This window comes from Mesoplodon bidens (assembly GCF_964165515.1).
Source record: "Mesoplodon bidens genome assembly, chromosome: 14".
Taxonomy (NCBI): domain Eukaryota; kingdom Metazoa; phylum Chordata; class Mammalia; order Artiodactyla; family Ziphiidae; genus Mesoplodon; species Mesoplodon bidens.
Window position 1 is genome coordinate 59687241 of NC_138170.1, and position 24500 is coordinate 59711740.

The window sequence follows — 24500 nt, forward strand, 5'->3', positions numbered from 1 at the left end:
TATTTATGGCTGCATTGGGTCTTCATTGCTGTGTGCGGGCTCTCTAGTTGACGCGAGTGGGGGCCACTCTTTGTTGTGGTACGCAAGCTTCTTGTTGCGGTGGCTTCTCTTGTTGCGGAGCACGGGCTCTAGGCACGCGGTCTTCAGTAGTTGTGGCTCACGGGCTCTAGAGCACAGGCTCAGTAGTTGTGGCGCACGGACTTAGTTGCTCTGTGGCATGTGGGATCTTCCCGGACCAGGGCTCAAACCCGTGTCTCCTGCATTGGCAGACAGATTCTTAACCACTGTGCCACCAGGGAAGTCCTCTTAACTTTACTAAATCACTTTTGTGGAACCAGATGCAGTAAAAATAGATAAGTTCTATTAAAATATGTAACATAAATATCCAGGGATGGAGGAATCAGTGAATAAATTATGGAAAGTTGATGGACTGGAATACATTTTACAAGAGACACTGTTTTGATATCAGAAAATGCTTATTATATATTGTTAAATGAAGAAGGTAAAAGGTAAGAAGTGATCCCAGTTTGATATTTTAAAATATGCGAAAATGTTCAATGGTTATTTCTAGGTAGTAACTTTTTGTTAATATTTTTCAAATTAAAAGAAATAAATATAGTAAGGAAAAAAATTTGTTTAAGTTATGTATTTGAGGTCAGTTATAGGCACATGATGTTTGATGGCTGTGTTGGAGACCATGTGTGTCTTTTCAGGTGTGTGCTTGAAAGCAGTGTGGACAGTGCCCTGCTTCTTCAGCATAGATGTGGGTCTGTGTCAGACAAGGGTACAAGTGTCAGCTTTAGCCCCAAGTACCTCTAACTGGAGTTCCTGCTGGAGGCTGGATGGTTCCTTCCTATGTGATTTTTGAAGAATGCTTTGACCTGAGACCCATGGCCTTTTATAATTGAGCATAAATCCTCCCAGTGAAATTTCCCTAGATTCCTTTGCCCCACCTCTATTCTTTTTAGAAGAATCTGATATGACCTCATTCTCTTTAATCAGAATAGTCTCAAATGGCTGTGATCTGGGGAAGAGGGATAACTGTCTCATTTTAAAAATTTGAAACAAGAAAACAACCAATTCACCTCTGATTTTTCACATTTAACAAAATTGACCAAAGCTAAATCTTTTTTTAAAAATCTCCCAATTAGCTTCTAAAGATAGGACACGAGGTACTATTTTCTTCTATGTGTGAGAGTATTTTTTAAAAAGAAAAAAATTATGCCACATTTTAAGATTTCCAACTTAAAAATCTTCCACAGAGATGCACAATTAATGATTGTTATTCAAGAAACCTTGAGCACCTACTTTATGCCAGGGGCTTTGTTGCACGCTGAAGACCACTGAAATTATGACATTATTTTGCTGATTGAAACTTAATATTAGTCCCTTGTGTTGTGCCAGTTAGTAGTTCATGTCCGTATATTAATTCAGAAGTAGGAGATCCGGTTTAGACCAGGGAATGAAGTGAAAAGAGATAGCATGGGGCATTATTTGTTAAACAATCAGCTTATACCCTTCTTCTTCTTTGTTTTTTGGGCCAGGTTTGAATAAAAAGTATTGCTAATGTGATCTTTTCTATTTTTTACAGATTACAGATGTTGGATCACTTTGCCGAATGTGTTAAACAAGCCAAAGGTGTTCGCCAGCAGGCTGTGCAGCTTAATATCTTTACAGCTGTTCTTAGTGCACTAAAGGTATTTACTTTTAAAACATAGCAAATATTCTGAACTAAGATTTTAAGTAATACCTTTAATATAGTAATTCAGACATAACTAGACTATTACGTTTATATGTATAGCTCTGGATAACCGTGCTTTTATATTATTTCATTTAAATTACTAGAAACTTTATATTAGGCTCATTGTAATTAAATAAGCTTTTATATTTTAGTAATATTAAAATTCATATTTTGATTTGATACCTCAAATTTTACAAGTGCTGGTACATTCGGAATTTTCAAACATGTCTGACTAATGAAGTTTGGTATTCTATTGAAGGCTAACTAGATAAAGCTTAAGCTTGATTTGTGGTTTAGACCATAAAGCAGGAGAGGCTATGTTTGTTACGTAGTTAAAAGAGTGCTGCATTTAGAGATTGTGTTCTGGTTTAGCTACTCAATAGGTTTCTGTCTTGTGTAGTTCCTTTAGCCTTTTTTTAAACCTCAAATTCTACATGTATGAAGTGAAATAACAAATATTTTGCTTATCTCTCAGAGTTCATGTACTGTACTGTGCAGCTTATAGCCTCTCATGATGTATTTGAAAAGTCATATTATTCAGCACTAAGCTTATTATAAGATATCACTGCTTTAAAAGGGCAACGAGTACAAGTGTTTAAATGGACATGAATTAAATCACATTTTGTAAACTTCGGGGAAAAGGGATGTAGGCGTTGGTTATACAAATAAAGGCTTGTACCATTTATATAATCATTAGTATATGCCCTTTTTAGAGATGATCAGCTACCAACATCTGAGTTTTTTAAGAAAGGAGTGGGGTGGTCATGGTTTCCCTCAGTGGTTGGAAGGTTGGTTAACAGCTGTAATATTGCTGTACAGTATGCGTTTCTTCGTATATGTGCTAATGCCTCTGCTGTAGTTAACATTTTCCCTAGCTACCATGACTTATATTTTTGGTCTCAAGTAAGTAATTTAAGTTCCAGGACAGTAAGTGTAACTAGAAGAGAGATATTAACATTTAGTACGATGAACATTCATATTGATTGAGTTCAACATTCAGTTACTGATTATTCTTACCTCATTTTGTCTTTAGGTATGTATTGGATATACTCTTTATGACATAATTATCGTCTCTGGCATTTTTATATAAATGTATCAAAGTTTCATGTTCATGAGGCCTTTTCCTTCCTTAAAGTTATAATGATAAATTTCAGTCAGTTAAATAACAGTTGATTTAATAATACAGTGTCCTTTATGTATAAAAACAACTTTTAAGTATTTGTCTACGGATAGAGACATTCCCAAGGATTGTTGGTTTTAGGGCTGATTCAACTATAACTATGTTATGTATCATGTTGTGAAATCCTGTTTAGGAAAGTGATTACTGTCAGTCTAACATGTATTAATCCTAGGCATAGTATATGCATGGGAAAGTTGGCTGAAGAAAATAATGTGTGAAGATATATGCATATTTACAAAGATTGCAGTCCTTTTTTTTTTTTTTTTTTTTTTAACTAACCATAGGGCCTGGCTGAAAACAAAAGTACTTTAGGACCTGAGGAAGTTCGTAAATCTGCTCTGACACTAGTTATGGGGGCCCTTGACAACCCAAACCCCATCTTACGATGTGCAGCAGGGGAAGCTCTTGGAAGAATGGCTCAGGTAGTTGGAGAAGCAACTTTCATTGCTAGAATGGCCCAATATAGCTTTGACAAGTAAGTGGGTCTCTTTATCAACAAGTAATTTTCTCTCATAGGCAAAGATGTCTTTTAAGTTATCAGTAATTATTAACTGGACTGTATATTTTCCACATGGTAGATACTTTCAGTGTGGTGCAGGTTTCTGTTTCAGCTCTTGAATGTTACATAACGGAATCAAGAGGATTGTTAGTGATGGCGTCTCTCAGTTATATGTAGTTTGCTCTGAAGTCCTTTTCTCTTATCTCTGCCCTCCCACACCCCCCACCATTATTCTTTCTGTTAATTTTCACTTTTTGGGATAAGCCATTCTTTTTCTAACTACTACCAAGTTTATCATTTCTTAAATTATCCCTGAAACGGGGGGATACATTTAGCCTTAGCTTTTAAGAATTTCTTGGCAATATTAATTTAAAAGAGTGATCTCAGAGATCCAAATAAGTATGTTTAAGATGATAAATGCAGGGCTTCCCTGGTGGCGCAGTGGTTGAGAGTCCTCCTGCCGGTGCAGGGGACGCAGGTTCGTGCCCAGGTCGGGGAGGATCCCACGTGCCGTGGAGCGGCTGGGCCCGTGAGCCATGGCCGCTGGGCCTGCACGTCCGGAGCCTGTGCTCTGCAACGGGAGAGGCCCCAACAGTGAGAGGCCCGCATACCGCAAAAAAAAAAAGATGATAAATGCAGTTATTAGTGACTGTTGATTGTTAATCAAGTACTTGAAGTAGAGCAGTTGAAAATCAAGAGTGGTCAAGAATTAACACTTGAGTTATGTAAATTAATCATTCTTAAGTATTGTATATTTTGAGGATTAATTATACCAAACTATATCATAATTAACAAGAGAGAAGTTGGGAGAAGCAGAGGTTGTGAAGTAGTGGTTCGGAAGAAGTATTTTCTGAATTCTTGCATATCTGAGGACGGCTGTCCTTGTCTTCACACACAGTGGCAGTTTGGCTGGTTTAGGATGATGCCCCAGTGTATTGTTTGACTCACTAAGGATAATACGAGCAGGCAGAATGTAGCTAAACTATTCCCAGACACTTAATCTTCTGCAGGATGACTTTGCTTATTTTCTAGCAATAGATTAACTTTGCCTTTTCCAAGTGTCTCTCATTAATCCTGAAATCAACTTTTGTTAAAGATTTTTTAAAAGTTAGAACCAGTCTTAGCTACCTGTTTCATGGTTTGTGCTCTGTTAATAATAGGTAAAATAAGAGTGTATTTCTTTGGAAAACTCTCGACTGGTTAATTTTTCTTTAGTTACAAGTGGTTTTAATTTATAAGTGCTTCAATACCTGTAGGAGTATTTATACTTATTCTGGGAAAACACAAGGACATTTCATTCATATTCATACCTGTCTGGTTAATGGTTTGCAAGTGTTCTCAGTGCTTAATTTCATTAGCTTTTCTAAATAATTTATTATGATCTGAAATTAATTATTACATAGATTTTGTTACCTGTTTTTTCACATTTTAAGTTATCTGAAATTGGGATTTGTCTTAAAATCTCTAAAAAATGTCATAATTATTTGGCAGCATTTTTTTCTTTTATACTGTTATATAAAATAATGGTACATTAAGAAAAATCTGTGGTATCTTAGATTTGACAAAATCTGGTTCTATTTTGAAAAAGCTTCAGTATCCTGCAACTTCATTATATCAGACTGTTTTTTATCAACACTATCTCTTGCTGATACAATATCCAACTATGAAAAGCCAAATCACCTATACATACAGATCTGTCAGCTGTTTTTGCATGTTAAAATCATATGCCATCTTAGCATTAAGACTGGAATCATTCCTATAAACCGTTCTCAGTTAATAGGGAGTAACTCAATTGCTTAAGACCCAGTTCAGAAAAAAATAAAAACCATTACTGGTTAAATTAGTTCCCATTCAAATTGAAAATCACTCTGAGACCCCTGGGAAAGTATATATATGACATATTCTTATATCTTAGATTACTTACTTACTTTATTTATTTATTTAGTTTTTACTTACTTTATTGAATAGATGACTCACTGAGAAAATTGGCTCGGCTTTTCTTTAGCTCACTGAAATGAACTCTGAAAAGTAACAATACGAAGGAAGCTTTCTAGTCTGTGTAAGGCTTTTTAGAATTCACAGGTTGCATTCATTCTTCTTTCATTCCTCAAAACAACTGCTATATAGGAGTAATGATAATGTTCATTTTACAGATGGAGAAACTGAGGCATAGAGAGAGATCACTTATCCAAGGATATAGTATATTAGAAATACTGCTAAGGATGGACTTAGTTCACTTCCTTCATTACTACATTTCTTAATGTCTGTTCCATCATGACGGCACTTAGAATTTTTCTTTCTTTGCCATAGGCAAACTGACCAGCCAGAGTCTTGGTGACGGTTTTTCATATCTTGGCTTTATTTCATTTTTATGAGTTTGTGACAGAAGTTTGATCATGGATGGCTTATTGAGAGTTATAATACAGTTTTGAAAATGCAACCAAAGTTGCTTTCTAGCCTCCTTTGTTATTTTAGGAGTTTTGTTCTTAGTGGTATTTTAATGTTTTCTAATAGTAACTGACTATGTGGGTGCGTGATTATAAGTCATAGTCTTTTTGTCTTATTTGTCTTTTATTTAAAACACCAATGGTAAAAATACATTTCAAATGGCTCTTGTCTTTTCAAGGAATAATTAATATTAAAAGCTGTGAAGTTGTATGTCCTCTTTCATATTTCTCTAAAGGTAGGCTTTCTTCAGTGAAATGTATGACTTTTAACCAGTTTAAAGTAAATCTCTAACTCTTGTTAGTGAGTAGAGAAAGAAGTAATAAAGATTGTAATCTTTTCTGATTTCCAGAATAAATCCCTTTTACTGTGTGATTCATAAGCTTGTTATTGCCATAGGGAAATAGAAAAAACAATCCCTGAAGCATAACTCTTTTCCAGATTGAAATCAGCTCGAGATGTTGTATCCAGAACTGGCCATTCTTTGGCTCTGGGCTGTTTGCATCGTTATGTTGGTGGTATCGGCTCAGGACAACATCTGAAGACCAGCGTCAGCATTTTATTGGCTCTAGCACAGGATGGGACATCCTCTGAAGTCCAGGTATAATATGGATTTGTTTATTATGAAATTTTTTTGATAAATTTATTTATTTGTTTATTTATTTAGGCTGTGTTGGGTCTTCATTGCTGCACGCAGGCTTTCTCTAGTTGTGGCGAGCAGGGGCTACTCTTCGTTGCGGTGTGTGGGTTTCTCATTGCAGTGGCTTCTCTTGTTGCAGAGCGTGGGCTCTGGGTGCACAGGCTTCAGTAGTTGTGGTGCGCAGGCTTCAGTAGTTGTGGCGCATGGGCTTAGTTCTTCCGCGGCATGTGGGATCTTCCCGGACCAGGGCTCAAACCCATGTCCCCTGCATTGGCAGGCAGATTCTTAACCACTGCACCACCAAGGAAGCCCTATTATGAAATTTTGAAATATTATTTTTAGGAAAACTATTTGTAAAAATAGTATTGATTCTGATGGGCTGTTAGGAAAAATGTCTTAGAGTCTTTCTCTGTCATTTTGCTTTATGAGTGTATGAAAGGATTTTGTATCTGAACCTAATCCTAAAGTCTTTCTTATTCTGGGAGTTTAACCCATTCACAACATTCCTTGAAACATGGTTTCTTTTTATTATTTATTATCCTTTGTACATGTTTCCTCTTCTTTGTATTTCCTTACATTTGTTGGATGATCAAATTTCTTTTAATAACAGTCTTCTCTCTCTTCTCTAATAACCTAACCCAGGTACAGTGTTGTTGGCTGAATCTTCAGGTGTACTTGAATTTCTTTTTTCTCTCTCCTTAAATATTTTATACAAAAATAGGTATAACTACAATAAGAGGCAAGAACTTCACGTGTGTGAAAATATCCTATACCCTTGATTTGCCATTTCCCAGTGATGCACCTAAAAATATTGAGTATATGAAACCAATAGCATTCAAGTATCCAGCTTCATATTGGGACTCAGAAGCTGGAAGAGACAAGTTTGATTGCCATTACTGCCTGTCATTAGTTTGTTAATAAATGGGTTCCTTCACCATAAGAAAAGAATGCAAAATCCACCAGAGACTTCTTAGTCCACAGGCTTAGTTTGCCTTTGACTTCTTGGTAAAGGTTTCCAGTTGTGTAAAGCACAAAAGACCCAAAAGGACTAAAATCAAAAATGAAGTAATGTTGCTCCTAAAGAGGTGCTATGCTGCTTTTTTTTTTTAACGCTGTTTCCACAGTAATCTGGAAGAAAAGAACACAACTATGAAATTATTTTACCTAAGAAGTTGCTGCTTTCTTCTTTTATGTCAACGAGTAGGTGCTAGTTTTCTTTCCTTTGTCTTCACCTTTTTCTTAGCCCTCTCTTGCTTTAATTTCTTAAAACCACAGTCCTGTAAGTGACTGCTTCACATGATTCTTTTTCTATGACATGACATCTTACTGTAATGTGGACCACTTATATTCCCTCAGAGCTTCTGTTTCAGCTCACATCTGCACAAGAATAGTATGGTAGCATTCTTCAGTTTGCTCCAAAGTCTCTTCTGTTATAAGAATCCTAGCTCAAAAATTATACTTCCCAGTCAAATTATTATATACATGTATTTAGTTGTAATTACTCGAGATTTAGTCTTCAATAATGTTTTCTTTTTTGTATCCTCAACTCCTGTCTTGAGATCTTTGTTCTTATTTTATTTTTACTTGATAGGAAGACTTCCTTTAGCAATAATAATCTTAGAAAGGGTCGTTGACTGGTGTGCTTTTTGATTCCTTGCATATCTAAAAAAAAAGGCTTTATTCTGTCTTCAAATTTGAATGATATTTGGGTTGGGTATACTGTTCCTGGCACACAGTCCTTTTTTTCATTATTCGTAAATGTTTCAGTATCTTTTGTGTTGCATGTAAGAGGCTAATAGTGGCTTAATTTTTTGAGTTAAATTTCCATAAATATTAACATCTCAATTTTTCATCAGCTATCTACAAAAACTTTCAAATATGTTCTTTAAGAAGTAAAAGATAACATATAAACCAATAATCAAAACAACTGATGTGCAGCTACTCTATTTAAAGTTTCTCTGCAGTGTGGCTTTGAATATTCAGATGTAAAACTTTAATGATGAATTCATTTTCTTCTTTTACACAGTGCATATATTTTGCACGCCCAAAAGACATTGGTTTATGTAATAAATTTCTGAATTAATGATACTTATGGACATCATAGCTGTCTTTTTCCCCATCTTTTTATTGCTAAGAAACTTATCTGAAATATGTCTGTATGTTTGTAACCTTATGTTTTGGTTTCACAGTGTGTAAGAATTTTTCTCTCTATCCTTGCAGCTTAGAAATTTCATCAAGTTCTATATAACTTTATCTTTTCTTTTTCTCTTTCTGGTACTTATTGATATATTGAGTTTCTTGTCTTTATCCTCATTATTTAAATTTTTTTGTACTTTCACTGTTGGTTACAGGATAATCTTCCATTTGAACTTCAAGATAATGATTTTGGTATTTAACAATAATTCTTTTTTTTCCAGTTTTCTACTGAACAATTTAATATAAATACTGGGTGTTTGTTTTTTAAAAACACTTCTAGAATCTCCTTTGTGGTTGAATTATTTGTCTTAAAAATCTTTATGATAGTTTTATTAAAATACTTTCTTTTATTTCTTCCATTAATTTTTTTCTCCAGAATGTGTATTCTGGTTTTCCTCCCTCAAGCTGTTATATCCCTATTACTTTTGTCAATAGGTGTGGTTTCTACACATAACTGTCCAACTCAGGTTGCTAAATTCCCTAGGATTGGAGTAGATTGACAGGTAATAGAAATTAAGGTATGGATTTTTTTTCTGCCATGTTGGTAAGTTGGGTAACTTCTCTGTTGAGACCTCTCTGTCCTCAGCCCAGTAGTGCAGCTCTCCTTTGGGGCTGCCAACAGCAAAAATAAAAGGTTCGTTCTTTAACAGGTGGATGTGGGCAGCTTAAAGGATTTTGCGTTTTCTTAAGCCTGTGCTGATTACAGTACATTGCTCTGGGTTAGTTTTGCAAATACTATTAGCCACTAAGATTATTTGTGCTTAGTAAACAAAAATTTGGGCCTGAAATGGTTTGATGCACTTGAGGAACTGTTTTGTGAATGTCATTGCTTGAGAAATAGATCTGAGTGCAGAACATTGTTTTATTTCAGACTAGTTTCTTAGTAAAACTCCAACAATACAGGCAATAAAGATGTATTTGATGTCCATAGCAACCACTAAATCAAATACTTATTATATCAGTCATTGTTTTTTGGAAGTATGAAATACATGTACATTATAACAGAAAAATGAGTTCATCAACAAAACTATCTTTCTGACACTCAAAGCCACACTACAGAGAAACTTTAAACATAGCATTTGTACATCAGTGGCTTTGGTTATTATCTACTGGTAGCTTATGTGCTACCTTTTATTTCTTAAGGAATATATTTCTAGATTATTGATTAAACACTACGATGTTGACAAAAAAAACTACGATGTTGGTGTTTATGAAAATTTAAGTTAAATATCAATTCAGTATACTCTATAACTTACAATAAAATAAAATCATATTTTATTCCAGACTTGGTCCCTTCATTCACTTGCTCTGATAGTGGATTCTAGTGGCCCAATGTATCGTGGATATGTGGAGCCAACATTATCTCTAGTTCTTACCTTGCTGTTGACAGTTCCACCCTCCCATACGGAAGTTCATCAGTGTTTGGGTAGATGTTTGGGTGCTATAATAACTACTGTTGGCCCTGAACTACAAGGTGAGTAAACTCATCTTAAACTAAAGGGACTAGACAGATAATTACTGTCTTTCAACTTCCTGAATGTCACCATAACGTTGCCTAAAGAAATCTTGTAACAATAATAATAATTACTATGTATTGAATGCTTGCAATTTACTGAACACCTGGAACTCTGCTTTTTACGTGTGCTATTTTATTTAATCCGTGCAACAAACCTGTGATGTGAAGGTGATTTTTGAAGTTATGAGCAGAGAAGACATCTAAGTGAAATGTTACCTGGAGCCCCTTGAAGTCAAAGATAAAAGTGGAGTTCCTTTGGCCTGGAGTGCCATACAATTGTCTTCATGGACTTTAGCTTCACTTTTTTTTTTTTAACTCTAAGGAAGATAATATTATCTAGTTTTTCTCTGAGGAAGTAAGCTCAGAGAAGATAAGTAACTCAGCTAAGGAGTAGCAGATTTGTGATCCTAAGGCCCATATTCTTACTATGCACTTCCACAGAAATAATTCTACTAATGGTTAAATTAAACACTCAGGTAAGAAAATTACTGTGAATTTATGCAAAATATATAAGCCACTTTCAGAGCCACTTTTTCCCCCTACCATTTATTAAATCTTCCAATGGATCAAGCTTTTTATTTATATTACCTCACTTAATTCTGACAGCAATCCTGATAAAGGTATATCTCTCTGTTTTACAGATGAAATACTGAGGCTGAGAGAGGTCCAAGGTTTTATATATTTATATGTGTGTGTGTGTGTGTGTGTGTGTGTGTGTAGCCAATGAGTAGTTGGAATCAGAGGTGAAGCTCAGATAAATTTCCTTGGCCTGTGTTCTTAATCACTATGCTATATGTTGCCTCCATTTGGACAGATATTAAAAAAAAAAGACAGAAGTGAAAAAAGAAAAAGATGAACGGTAGGAATTGAAAAAATGTGATTTAGACATGTCTCTCTTGGACTCAGTGTCCTCTTTGAGAAAAGTTGATAGTTCTTTCTTCCAGTGAATATCACAAGGATGTAGAGAGTATAAATATGTGCCTTTGATTAAGTGTAGGTGTTTACCAAGTACTTTCTGATGAGGCAGTATGTATTTCAGACTAGAATGTGACTCTTTTTTTTTTTACTACTTTTTTTTTTATTAGTTTCTGCTTTATAACAAAGTGAATCAGTCATACATATACATCTGTTACCACATCCCTTCCCTCTTGCTAGAATGTGACTCCTGTGTGAGTCGATGATTTCCTCGTTTGGTCTCTGTTGTATATAAAATTATTTTGCATTGGTAAAAATTTTAAATCACTTATATTTGGCAATTAAGACATTGTAATCTAGACAGTATATAATACTGCAATTTATTTTTCCTACCTTTGTAAAAATTGCCATTAATTTTTTTTTAAGAAGTAAAACTTTATTCAGAGATGAGCCATTAATCTTGTTAGGAAAATAGGATTTGTCGTTATTATATAATAGATGTGGTATTATTGTTTGAACAGAGAATCAAATACAATGATGGGTTTAAAAGAGAATATAGTTTATCAGGGGATAAATGTAAAGCTAGCTAAATCTAAGAGAGATGCATTATCATCATTCATAAGCAGTTGTGTTTTGAAATCATTTGTATGGATTTTGCAGAATTTGTGTTTTCAAAACAGTCTGAATAGTAATCAGAAATATTTATTTATCTTAAAAGTGACTCCTTTTTTATTTTGATGAAGTATAGTTGACATGCAATATTATATTCGTTTCAGGTGTACAACTGACATTTATATATATTATGAATTGGTCACCATATTACGTCTAATAACCATCTGTCATTGTGTAAAGTTATTATATTATTCACTGTATTCCCTATGCTGTACATTACATCCTTTAAAAAGTGACTTCCTGGGGAATTCCCTGGTGGTCCAGAGGTTGTTAGGACTCCTAGCTCTCACTGCTAGGGGCGCGGGTTGGATCCCTGGGCAGGGAACTAAGATCCCGCAAGCCGCGCAGCGTGGCCAAAAAAATAGAATAGAATAAAATAAAATTTTCCTCTTTTGAGGTTGGCTTTCAAGGAAAGGAATTTCTGGGATGACTTTCTTATAACAGGGGATAGGCAGGATAGGCAAATTAACTATGGCCCATGGGCCGAATCTGCTCATATGCCTAGTTTTTGGTCCTTTTTTTTTTTTTTTTAACAGCCCATGAGGTAAGAATGGTTTTAACATTTTTTAATGGTTATATAGGCACTTACATAATAGAGTAGTGTGGATTTTGCCTCTTGGCTAGCACTGTAAAAAATATTTACTTCTGGCCCTTTAAAGAAAAGTTTGCTGACTCCTGTTCTGTAGGATTTTATTTGCTTGATAAAATGTAAGGGGAAAAAAATTAAGGGCATTTCTTATAGTGATTATTGGTTTAACAATTGCAGTACCAAACCTAACCATAGAGCAAACATACTAGTTAATGTTAATTCAACAGTTATTCTTTTTTAAATTGAAGTACAGTTGATTTACAGTGTTGTATTAATTTCAGGTGTACTTTTTTGTTTGTTTGTTTAGAAAGAGGGGTTATTTAGAAGATAATTATTTTCTAAGGATATTTTTGGTGTTACTAATAAAAACATTGTACTTTATGTTCTCTTTGACTTTGCTTCTAGGGAATGGAGCAACAATATCCACAATCCGTTCTTCTTGTTTGGTGGGTTGTGCAATAACCCAGGACCATTCAGATTCTCTCGTGCAGGCAGCTGCCATATCTTGCCTTCAGCAGCTTCACATGTTTGCACCACGACATGTCAATCTATCTAGTCTCGTTCCTAGTCTTTGTGTAAGTATAAAGCTATTTCATTCATTGATTTAATTAGGGAGCCCCGAATTTGTTTCCCAAAAGATCAGACTAGGCCAAAACAAAAAAACATGTTTCCTGGGCTATGCATTCTAGAGTTTCAGCTTAGTAGTCATTTTATGACTATTCATTTTATTCACTGATTTTGTCTTTTACCCTTTAAGAAATATTTTAATGAACTGTTCATTTCTTGGCTAAGAATGTATCATATTTTCAGTCTTTCCCACTCAGAATTTTTTTTCCTAAAGTTTGCTTGTTAACTTCTGAGGATCTGTTACTATCATCACAGTTGTTAATTGATTCACTGAACAAATATTTATTGAGAGGTTGCTATATGTCAGGAGCTGTGCAAAGTACTAGGGATACATTTGTGGATGAAACAAGATGACACCTCTGTCATAATGGAGTTTATAGTTTAAAGGGAATATGGTCAACAATGATTATTTACAAATAAGTGCTAGAAGAGGCTACAGGAGAGCATATAACAGGGGAGCCTATCATAACCCAGGCATTCAGAAAAGATTTCCCTGAAAAAATGATATGTAGGGTGTGAACTGTAGGTAGGATAAATAGGAGTTAGTTTGGGGAAAAACGTGACGTTAGAGTAATAGCACTTATTTTTAGGCAGAGGGAAAAATATGTGAAAGGCCCTGAGATGAGAAGGAGGGGACGCATTTAAGGAACCTTTTAGTCAGTGTGGTTAAGGCTAAGAGAGAAGAGGGGGAGGTGGGTCATAGGGTCACAAGATGAAGCTGGACAGTTAGCCAGGTGACACATCTTGCAGACTTTCTAGATATGTTAAAACTTTGGACTTTATTCTGCAAGTGATTGGGAACGATTAGAAGGAATTCCACAGGGGAGTAACATGATCAGATTTGCACTTTTTACATTTCATTCTTGCTGCATAGTGGCGAGTGGACTCTACAGGGTAGGAATTATGGTGGTCTAGGGATGGAGAGGAAAATGACTTTTCCAAGTTAGTAGCAAGGGGAATGGGGAAAAATAGATGGATTTGGGTGATACTTAGGATAAAGGATTGATAGAATTTGTTGATTAATTAGGGGATAGAGGAAGGATGTGACCCAGGTTTCTGACTTGAGCAAAGTAATATAACTTCCTGAGATTGGCAACACTGGAATAGGAGAAGGTCTGAAAGAGTGGATATCATTAATTCAGTTTTAGACATTTGAATAGTTACATGGACCTGGAGCTCGGAAAAGAGAAGTCCGGTTGGAGAGGTTCACTTGGGAAGCATGAGCATTTAGATGGTAAAGACATAGGAGTAGATGAGATCGCCAGGGAGAGAGTGCTGGATGAGGAACCCAGTATATAAAATCCAGGAAAGGAAGAAGAGTCAGCAAAAAACATGAAAGAGCAGTCAGAGAATTAAAAAGGAAGATAGAGGTGGTGGTGTTCACAGAGGCCAGGTGGAGAAGCAGAGTGGTCAGCCATATCAAATCTTGTCAAGAGATCAAATGAGATGACGGCTACAGTGTGTCCTTTGACTTGTGTCAAATGGTGTCCTTAGCAAGAGCTCATCTGGTAGAGTGGTACAAACAGAAGCCCAAATATACCGGGTTACATATGGAATATGAACAGGAACTTCTTTCCAGAAGTCTGACTGTAAAGGAGAGGACAGAGGATAGACAATAGGTCAAGTGGGTGATGGGGTCAAAAGAGATGCTTTTACTTCTTACAGTAGTGAGAAGAGTGAACATGTTTATATGTTGACAAGATGGAGCCAGTAGGTTGGGAGAGTTAAAGGTGTAGGACAGAGAGGGAATAGTTAATCCTCCAAGGTTTCCAGTGACATAGTTTCCAGGACACAAGTAGGGGGGTATCTCTTCCAGTGCAAAATGAAGAAAGGAGGAGAGGATGAGTGTAGACACGGAGAGGGTGAGTGTAGACACAGGTGGGTTTTGGATTTGGTGACTGGAAGTTGAGGGAGTTATATAATGACTGGTACTTTCTTAATCAAGTAATAGGGAAGATAAGGTTCTGTGAATGAGGGAGCAAAGAGGAGGATCAGAAGTTTGAAGAGAATGGGATGTGGGAGATTGAAGTAACTGCAGAAATAAAAGATTCTGTTATCACAGAATCTTCCAAGGGTTCAGTAGAGGTTAGTGACCCTCTTCAGCTCCGTTGTGTGATTTATGATGGTACCAGTGCATCTAGTTGTGAGATTTTTCTCCAACAGCTGTAAACATCTTAGGTGCAGGCATTGAGCAGATATGTTGATACATTCATAGTTGGACTTTGGCCAAGCAGATTCACTTAAATGACAGCAGGATGGGGGAGGGAAGGATATTAACAAGACAGTGCTGAAATGATGGGTTATGGAATCTCATTTGGGTAAGGGAGGAAGGTAAAGACAAGAGGAGCAAAAAGGGCACCATAGTGGTAACCGTGGGAGAATATAGTTGAGGAAAGGGAAGAGAAGGTTATCCAGGAGGAGGTGAAGGAACTGAAAGGCCAAGATCTTAGCCATTAGATCTGGTGTGGTATATTTAGCTTTACTCAACAAGATTTGCTCCTTTTCACCATAGACCGGAGGGAACTGAATCAGTCCCAGACCGTCAAGGAGTGTGCTGCAGGGTGGAAACCAGATGCACATGAAATGTTTACAGAGAACATCCACAAAGAAAATAGTCAACTAATAGTATACACTAGATTGCATTCTGCAACAAGATATGTACCATCCTGCCAAAAGCCATGGCCTAATGCCAAGTTCTGAGGGCACAGATGGCATCTCTTGAGCAAGGTGAACTTGTTACATGATACGGCTCTGATAGGCAACTGATAAATGTAATGAAGATGCAGACACACACTCCTCAAGTTGTCTGCTTCCTCTCTCCATTTTTTTCCTCCTTAAATGTAATTATTCTGTGAAAGTTGACCTTATGAGATAGAACACATTTAAGAGGATCTGGTCAAGTAATAACGTGAATTTCTTTATCTCAGTGGAGGTTATCAGTAAGCCGTAGGGAACACAATGAGTTTCCTATGTGTTAACACAGATAATGTTTCCAAAATGATTTCCATAGCACATCAAGGGTTTTATTACAAGACATGTTGGAGTACTTTCCTGAACCTCTTCCAAAAAACTGGTGGGAAGGAGATGGCATGGCAGATAAAGATGAGACGGAGGGCCACTCAAGTGGCTAACTTGTTTGCACGTTGCCAAATGCCCTTCGAGCTTTATTCATTACCAAATCTTTGACACTCTCTAAAAATCAGTCCACACATGGATTCATCCAAATTAGTGAAATCAGTGATGATTTTTATCAATTTCATGTTCGTCTCTACTCCATCATTGCCACCAGAAATGGCCATATCATGTGATACCACGTGTAATACCTAACACAAATGAAATATGATTTTTTTCAGCAAATGTATTAAGAGGTAAGTTTCACCATAGTAATCTTTATTATTCTTTATTAAAAGTATTAAAGTATTTTAATCTTTATTAAAAGTATTAAAATGTATCTAATGATAGAACTGTTCAACATGTGTTTTTGAAAGAACAACCACCACTCTGAATTAGTGTTATTTCCCTCCTGTCAAGTGGGTGCTTTTTATACCATGTGACCAGTCATTCTCCTGTGCAGATTTATTCCACACATGGCATTTACGTCACCTGGGAAAATTATAGATGTCAGTGAGAGGAAGACTTGAGCTGAATGCCCATGTCCTCAGTGACAGAGCAGGGATATCCAGTTGACCATGATATAATAAGTATATGGCAGGCACAGAAGGGATAAGATAGCAAGGTGACATAAAGTTTAAATAACAGAGCTTTTTATAGGAAGGTAGAGGTCTTAATTAGGAGCAAGCAGCACACAAATTCCTAAGGTTTGTGGAATGTAAGAAAAAAAAAAGCTTCTTTGGAAAACAATGAGGCACAATCTACAAAAAGTTGAAAGTGTGCATACAGTATAACCCAGCAACTCCACTCTAAAGTAAATACCTGACAGAAATGCATGCACATGTGTGCCAAAAAACATGTACAGGAATGTTCATTGCTTGGTTATTCATACTAGCCAAAACCCAGAAACAACCTAAGTGTCCACCAATCAGCAGAGTGGATAAATAGTGATATAATTCTTCAATAAAATATTACACAACAGTAAAAATGAACAAACTGTTACATGGAATCACATGGATGAATCTCACAGACATACTGCTAAAAAGAAACCAGACACAGAAGAGAACAGACTTCATGGTTCCATTTATATAAAATTCAAGAGCAAAGCTAAACCAAGCTATACTGATGGATGTCACAGTAGATTGTGATTATATCTAAGCAGCTAGGAAGTCTGCACGAAGCCATATATTTTTATCGAATTTAATATGGTTTATTCCTGGCGTTTTGTGGATTTTACCAGGAAGTGTCAAGGGAAAGTTTTCAAACAAATACAACTTTGTTGTTACCTGGTTTACAGTGGCTGCAAGACACCATTAATGATAATTTGCATCTCTAATATCAGAGATGTTAAAATGGGGTGGGAGAGTACACCTCAGAATCGTTGAAATTGAGTTTTGAAAACACGTTGTTTACAAAGTGTAAATGTTAAAATGTTTTATTTCTTTCACTTTGATTCTGCTAGTCAGCATTTGTTGAGTGTATTTTCTTAGCTATAATTCTATTTAGTTGTAATTAAAGGTATGGTATTCTGCTTCATATATATTTAATCCTTTGATCTTACCACAGTTGTGTAAGATAGAGGTAAGGTGGACATTGTCCCCATTGTACAGATAAAAAGGCAGAAACTCTGAGATACTTGTTCTTCCCATCTCATATGATCATGCTTAACTTTTCTAATTATAGGATATTTGCAAGTTCCAAAACGTCTTTATTTTCAGGAAGAGACGTGAAAAAAAAAATTCTGTTGAAAAAAATCTGATCTGTCAGGTTTTCTCTCCTCAGTTATATTTTCTTCTTTTAATACTTGGCATAATTTCATGGGCTGTGAGTTTTACACAAAAATAAGTTACAAATGCTATATTAAGAGCATAAAATATATTATCTAGCATTGTGAAGGAGTTATGTATTCCACATCACTTATTTATTATTTTATTTCCCCCCCCCCATCATTTCTGGATGAGATTCTTTCTAAAATACATTACTTACTTCCTTGCTTAAAAAGCAGCATATGGGGGCTTCCCTGGTGGCGCAGTGGTTGAGAGTCCGCCTGCCAATGCAGGAGACACGGGTTCGTGCCCCCGTCCGGGAGGATCCCACGTGCCGCGGAGCGGCTGGGCCCGTGAGCCATGGCCGCTGAGCCTGCGCATCCGGAGCCTGTGCTCCGCAACGGGAGAGGCCACAACAGTAAGAAGCCCGCGTACCGCAAAAAAAAAAAAAAAAAAAAAGCAGCATATGGAACATAATTTAATATTTTCTCAGTGAGTCAGATTTATAGTAATAGTGATAATAGCTAACATTTATTGAGCAATTACCATGTGTCATCCACTGTTTTAAGTAAAATACTTATTTTAACTTATTTTCACTATATTCCTGTGAAGAATTACTATCCCCATTTCACATATGGACAAACAAGGCACAGAGAGGTTAAGTAACTTGTCTAACGTCTAATCACACAGGAGTAAGTGCAGAGCCAAGATTCAAATCCAGTCTGGCACCTGGAGCCTGAGCTCTTAATTATTATGCAGCACTGCCTCTTATACTTTACTTCATGTATTAGAGTGTACTGTATTGATTCTTTCACTAACTTGTGAGATTTAAAAAAATGCTATACCAAAAGGATCCATTTTGCAGTTCTTTTCAGATATTTATGTTTGCTTGATTTTGGTTTTTTATTTTACTATACACCCCCCTTTGCTTTCAATTCTTACTATGTGTTCTGTCCCCTAACTGTTCATTCACTACAGTTAATCTCTGTGCACTTAAAAAATTTCATTGACAGAATTTAGTACGACCATGTGTAAAATAAGATGTGAAAAAGATCTTTTTTTTTTTTGCGGTACGCGGGCCTCCCACTGTTGTGGCCTCTCCCGTTGCGGAGGCTCCGGACACGCAGGCTCAGCGGCCATGGCCCACGGGCCCAGCCGCTCCACGGCTCGTGGGATCCTCCCGGACCCGGGCACGAACCCGTGTCCCCTGCATCGGCAGGCGGACTCTCAACCACTGCGCCACCAGGGAAGCCCTCTGGATTTTAATCTAAGTATATTTTGTGATCTTTAGTGCCCAAGTCTTGGGGCAGTTATTTTATAGGCTACTAAAACATTCTTCATATATTTTATTGGTATTACTATTTTTTGCAAAGGCCATTATTTGGCTGTATCTTAAACAACTGAGGTGGTAAAATGAAGAGCCTCTTCACAAGTAAGGTGTTCATATATATTCATTAGGCAAATGATATTACAGCTTTTTTTAAGAAAAGTCTAAAACTGTTGTGGTTTACAGGTTCACTTATGTAGTTCCCATTTGTTACTTCGACGAGCAGCTGTGGCATGTCTCCGGCAGCTTGCACAAAGAGAAGCAGCTGAAGTATGCGAATATGCCATGAGCCTAGCAAAAAATGCAGGGGACAAAGAGAGCAGTGGTGCTAGTAAGTTATATTATTGGTGAATATTCTTTTTGTTTAAGTATTTTAACATTTCAAATGAGTATTACTTATTAAATAATATTTTTGCATTGAAATATGGTCAATTTTCTTATTCTTTTAGGTAAAATAAAACTGTTATCACTTTTAAAATTCCCATGTAGTTTTCTTGGTAACTTTACATTTTTACCTTTTTTAAAATTTCATAGCTTAAAATTTTTTTTTGTAGCATTTAGTATCAGGACACTTCTGCCATCCCTTGAGAATGTTTTAGCTGTATAAGGGATGACTAACTCTAAGGATATTGCCTTGTATCATTAGTAGGCTTCTGAAAAGAGAAATTATCTATCTTACGGTTACCTGAAAGCTTCCAGTCTTTGACAGTAGCTAACCTTTTGTTATGTAACTTTTCCTTGAAGAAGGTAAGACCAAAGTAACCAGTAAAACTGTGAAATGTCAGTAGATGTTTGGGTAAAGGAAGGTGGATCTTTGCTTTCTTCAGTTCTTTTTGCTTTTGGGAGAGTTTTTGGGTTTTTTTTTGTGTGTGTGTGGTACGCGGGCCTATCACTGTTGTGGACTCTCCTGTTGCAGAGCACAGGCTCTGGACGCGCAGGCTCAGTGGCCATGGCTCATGGGCCTAGCCGCTCCGCGGCATGTGGGATCTTCCTGGACCGGGGCACGAACCCATGTCCCCTGCATTGGCAGGTGGACTCTCAACCACTGCGCCACCAGGGAAGCCCTTGGGAGAGTTTTAAGTATAGCTTGAATTTGTAGCTGGTCTTCTGATTCTAGAGATAGGTGGTTTGGGAACTTTTTCAGAGCTTGACAGAGATTTCCCCTATTGTGAGAGAAAAGTTTTACTTATAAGAGCTTCCTAATGCATAGAAGTTGCTTGGATACTAAAAAGCAACATACCAAAATAGCTTCAGTTTTAGCATAGTGTAATAAGAGCTCTATTAACAAGCATACTGTACTGTAGAATGTAAAAGAAGTTTATTATAAAAGTCTAACAGTAAACATTACTGCTTTTTGGAGAGAAAACATAGCACCAAAAGTAGTTACAGAATTCTCCTGAATGCATGTAAAATTTCAAAACTTCTAGATGTCAGTCACCATAATCAAAATTGAAAGAGGCAAACTAAGAGAGGGAAAGATAGTTTCAAAATATGCTTATTGTATTAAAATGTGCGCATTTATATTTTAATATTTTTAAAGCTTTTACAAATTAGTGTGCCAGGGGGCCTAAGACCACCCCCCAGCTTTGGTGATTTGCTAGGACTCAGCATATAGTCACGCTTATGGCTGTGATTTATTACAGCAAAAGGATACAAGGCAAAATCGGCAAAGGGAGAGAATAAATGAAGTCTAGAGCAAACCAGGCGCACAAGCTTCCAAGAGTCCACTCCCCATGGAGTCACACAGCAAGGAGTTGTGACAACACATGTGAAATGTTGTCTGCTAGCGAATCTTGCTAGATACTCAGTGCCCAAGATTTTTATTGGGGACTGGTCAAATAGGCATGGTCTGCCTAGCACTTACCAAAAGTTCAGACTCTCAGAAGGAAAGCAGATGTTCAGCATAAACTATATTGTTGGTACAGATGATTTAGGCACAGTAAGCCACTTTTATCAGGAAATGATGGGGAGCCTCCTGAAACCCAGTTCCTGTAATATCAGGCCTTAATAGGGTAGTCTCGGACCTGCTATGGTAACTCTTTTATGCATCTGTAAAAATCATGAGAGCACACAAAAGAGGTGTTTTATCAAAGGAGAAATATCAACATATGAAATACCTTTAACCTCTAGTGATTGAATAGTTGCACGTTAATACAATCAAAAGATAGCATTTTTCTTCTATAAAACTGACCGATAATAAAATAATGATTTTAACCAGTGTTGGGGGAGATATGAATAAAAAAAGAAATTTCTTATACTGCTGATAGAAATGTAAAGTCATACAGCTTTTCTGGAGGATTTTCTTGTCAGTATATCCTCAAAGTTTTCAAACTGTGCTTACCCTTTGACCTAGCAATTCCTTTTTTTTTTTTTATTTGGAGAGATCTTTATCAGTCAAGCAAGAGAAGCTACAGATAAGTGGGTACAGAAATTAAGTAATTTTGCTGGATATCAGACCAATATAAGAGCAAATTATTTCTATATGCTAGTAGTAATGTACAAAACCTATTTGGGATCTTAGAAGTATAAAACACAGAATCTTTAAAACTACAAACTTTTCCAGGACAAGAGAAATATATTAAAAGAATATAAGAAGAATGGAAAACAGTTGGCTCTTTTGGGAAAATACCACCCCAAACCCAGCAATAAAGTTAAACCATTTGCCAACCTGCTCATTCAAAAAGAGGAGGGCGCCTGATCATTGTTCCCCATCCTGTGTTCTGGATCCAACAAAGATTTGTCCACATACAACTACTGGCTAGATTCCCCCAAAGGGGCTAGAGCTGCCATCCAAAAGAGGTCAAACTGGGTAGAGGGTTGTTGTAAACTAGTATGGACACTAGGTCCAAAACCCTGTAAACAAAACAAATTTAGTAATTATTCTATTAAGGGGGTTGCGGGGAACGGGTATGGGCAGTGGTAGGGTGCCCGGAAAAGGATGGCTTTTTAGAGAAAAGTGCTGGCGCTTAGGTTTGAAGCGAATGGGAGGGGGGTAGAGCTGCTTAAGGGTGCCCTGCCTAGAGAAAATCTAAGGAGCAGTCTGGCTGTCGGAAAGCAGAGTGTATTTCAAGCGGCTTTTCTTTGCCCGGGTGAGCTTCCTTTCAGGTGTTTTAGTCAGTCACTGATCAAAGTTCTGCAGTGCAGCCTGCATCCATAAAGCATCTGTTCGTATGATTCTTATGGTGTGTGCAAGGTACACACAGCCAATGTCAGAAGACTCTTTCCTGGTCCCCGTTGAGTTGGCCAGGAATTGTGGGAGGCAGTTGATTCAGGGAACAGGCATTTCCGGGTCTTGCGTGGAGGACCATGAGGGCGTTGGGGCCGCTGGTGAGGACCTGGACTTGGAGAGGGAGGTAGAGGTTGGAGTGGTGAGTCAGGGAAGGGCTCTGGAAGGTGCAAGTCCAGGTTGTCGTCGTAGTGAGGAGAGCATCTCTCTGGAGTAGTGTTGGGGGCCCGAGGGGACGGCTCTGAGGCTTGGCCCAACAGGTCGAAGCCAGACATACATCCAGCCGAGGGGCGGAGCCCAGCGACTGAGACTGCAGCAGCATCCGTCCCAGCCGGCAGGAAGTCGGCGTCAGCGTCTGCGTCCTCCTCGTTGACCTCTTCTTGGCAGGAGATCTCTGGGACAGCTGCGCAGAAGAATCCCGGCTCCAGGGCCACGTACTCCCCGGGAGCGCTCAGGAAAGCACCCCGTCCCAGGCCCTGTACCCACGGGCCTTCCACACCCGAGCCCAGGAGGGCCTCGGGGACCAGCATGAGGATGCGATCTCCAAGAGACACTTGCCTCACGGACGTTGGCTCGGGCTCCAGCAGCAGGTCGACGTCGTCCAGGGGCACGTGCAGGGCACAGCCGGCGGGCAGGACCACCACGAAGATGAGCGTGTCCGCGGTCGAGGGCCAGGTCAGGTTGTCCAGGCTGGGCGCCGCCCTGGACTTGGACTCGGGGCCCGCGGGCTCCTCCGTTTGCCGGCGCTTGGCGGGGTCCCGTCCTCTGGGATGCGGTCCCCACCGGTCCGCAGGGGAGGCGCTGGGGCTGCGGGGCCGGCTGCCCATCTTCTCAATGTCGCAGCGGGCCTGGGGCCTGGCAGAAGGCGAGGAAGGGCTGGGTCCTGCAGGCAGTGACAGATCGGTTCGACAGGTGAGGCCGAAGCAGGGCGGTGGGGCGCAGGACTGCGGACGAGGGAGGAGCCTTCGGAGCTCTGGGGGCGCCTCTCGGGATCCCTCAGTCCTGGCTTCTAGGGGAGCTGCTGGGCTCGGCTTTGCGTGTGTGAATCTTCAGGTCCTCACGTGGACTGGTCTGCGCAGGAGTGCGCCAAGGATGTTGTGAGCGACGCCGGCGGAACCTGAGTCGCAAAGCATCCTCACGCTAAGCTCCGCCCCTTCCTAGGCTACGCAATTCCTTTTTTAGGAATTCATCCTCAATGGTTAATCAGTTAATGTACTCCTAATTCAATGGTTTGCTATGTAGTCATGAAAATTCACATCGTGGAAGTAAAATTCTTGATACGGGAAAATATTCACTGTATACTGCTAAGTGAAAAATAGGCCTCTGTGCCTAATCTGTCCGTAATGTTCCCTCCTTGGAACCTTCCCTTTCCTACTGTCTTTGAATTGCCCTCACTGTGGCTATTTTCTGCAAACCTCCCCTTATTCTGTCTTTGGAGTGACTCAATTTTAAAAAGCCACTTTTCGGCCCTCATCCCTCTTTATCACTCTCTTCAAGGTTCAGAGGGCTTTGGACTTCCGGGAGCCTAATAGTATTCATTCTTAAAGGCTGCCAGTTGTTCTACTCCTACTATTTATAAGAATAAAAAGAGTTTCAGATAAAGCAAGAAATTTAACTACTATTTCATAACAACTTTTGATTGGGCAGGATTTTCCCAATTTTTAAATAAACTTTTAGGATATAATCTATTTATAATTTGTGTTCTAGCTTATCGATTTTGTAAAATCTGAACTAGAAGGCTAAGTTTCAATTCGTTCACCCAACATATATAGCAATAATTTTTTCGAACTATTAAATCTATTTAAAAATATGTCTCTTGGGCTTCCCTGGTGGTGCAGTGGTTGAGAGTCCGCCTGCCAATGCAGGGGACACAGGTTCGTGCCCCGGTCCGGGAAGATCCCACATGCCACGGAGCGGCTGGGCCTGTGAGCCATGGCCGCTGAGCCTGTGCGTCCGGAGCCTGTGCTCCACAACGGGAGAGGCCACAACAGTGAGAGGCCCGCGTACCACACACACACACAAAAAGTCTCTTTCCCACACTTTTTGTTGT

General features: G+C 38.3%; 2 protein-coding genes across 3 annotated transcripts in view; one reads left to right on the forward strand and one right to left on the reverse strand.

Moving 5' to 3' along the window:
- The window catches only part of HEATR5B (HEAT repeat containing 5B), a 92372-nt gene that overhangs the window by 30695 nt on the left and 37177 nt on the right, over positions 1-24500 (forward strand). For both annotated transcript variants that reach the window (XM_081253750.1, XM_081253751.1), the window contains exons 17-22: positions 1592-1697; positions 3206-3396; positions 6307-6466; positions 9986-10175; positions 12799-12968; positions 19411-19555. In XM_081253750.1, coding sequence (XP_081109876.1) covers positions 1592-1697; positions 3206-3396; positions 6307-6466; positions 9986-10175; positions 12799-12968; positions 19411-19555 — 962 coding nt within the window. The remainder of the gene's footprint in view (positions 1-1591; positions 1698-3205; positions 3397-6306; positions 6467-9985; positions 10176-12798; positions 12969-19410; positions 19556-24500) is intronic.
- On the reverse strand, positions 22254-23277 carry LOC308627503 (proline-rich protein 23C-like; the record flags this gene model as incomplete). The annotated part of the gene is made up of 1 exon (XM_081253755.1): positions 22254-23277. The coding sequence occupies one exon, from the start codon at positions 23275-23277 to the stop codon at positions 22402-22404; it is 876 nt and encodes a 291-aa protein (XP_081109881.1). The 3' UTR covers positions 22254-22401.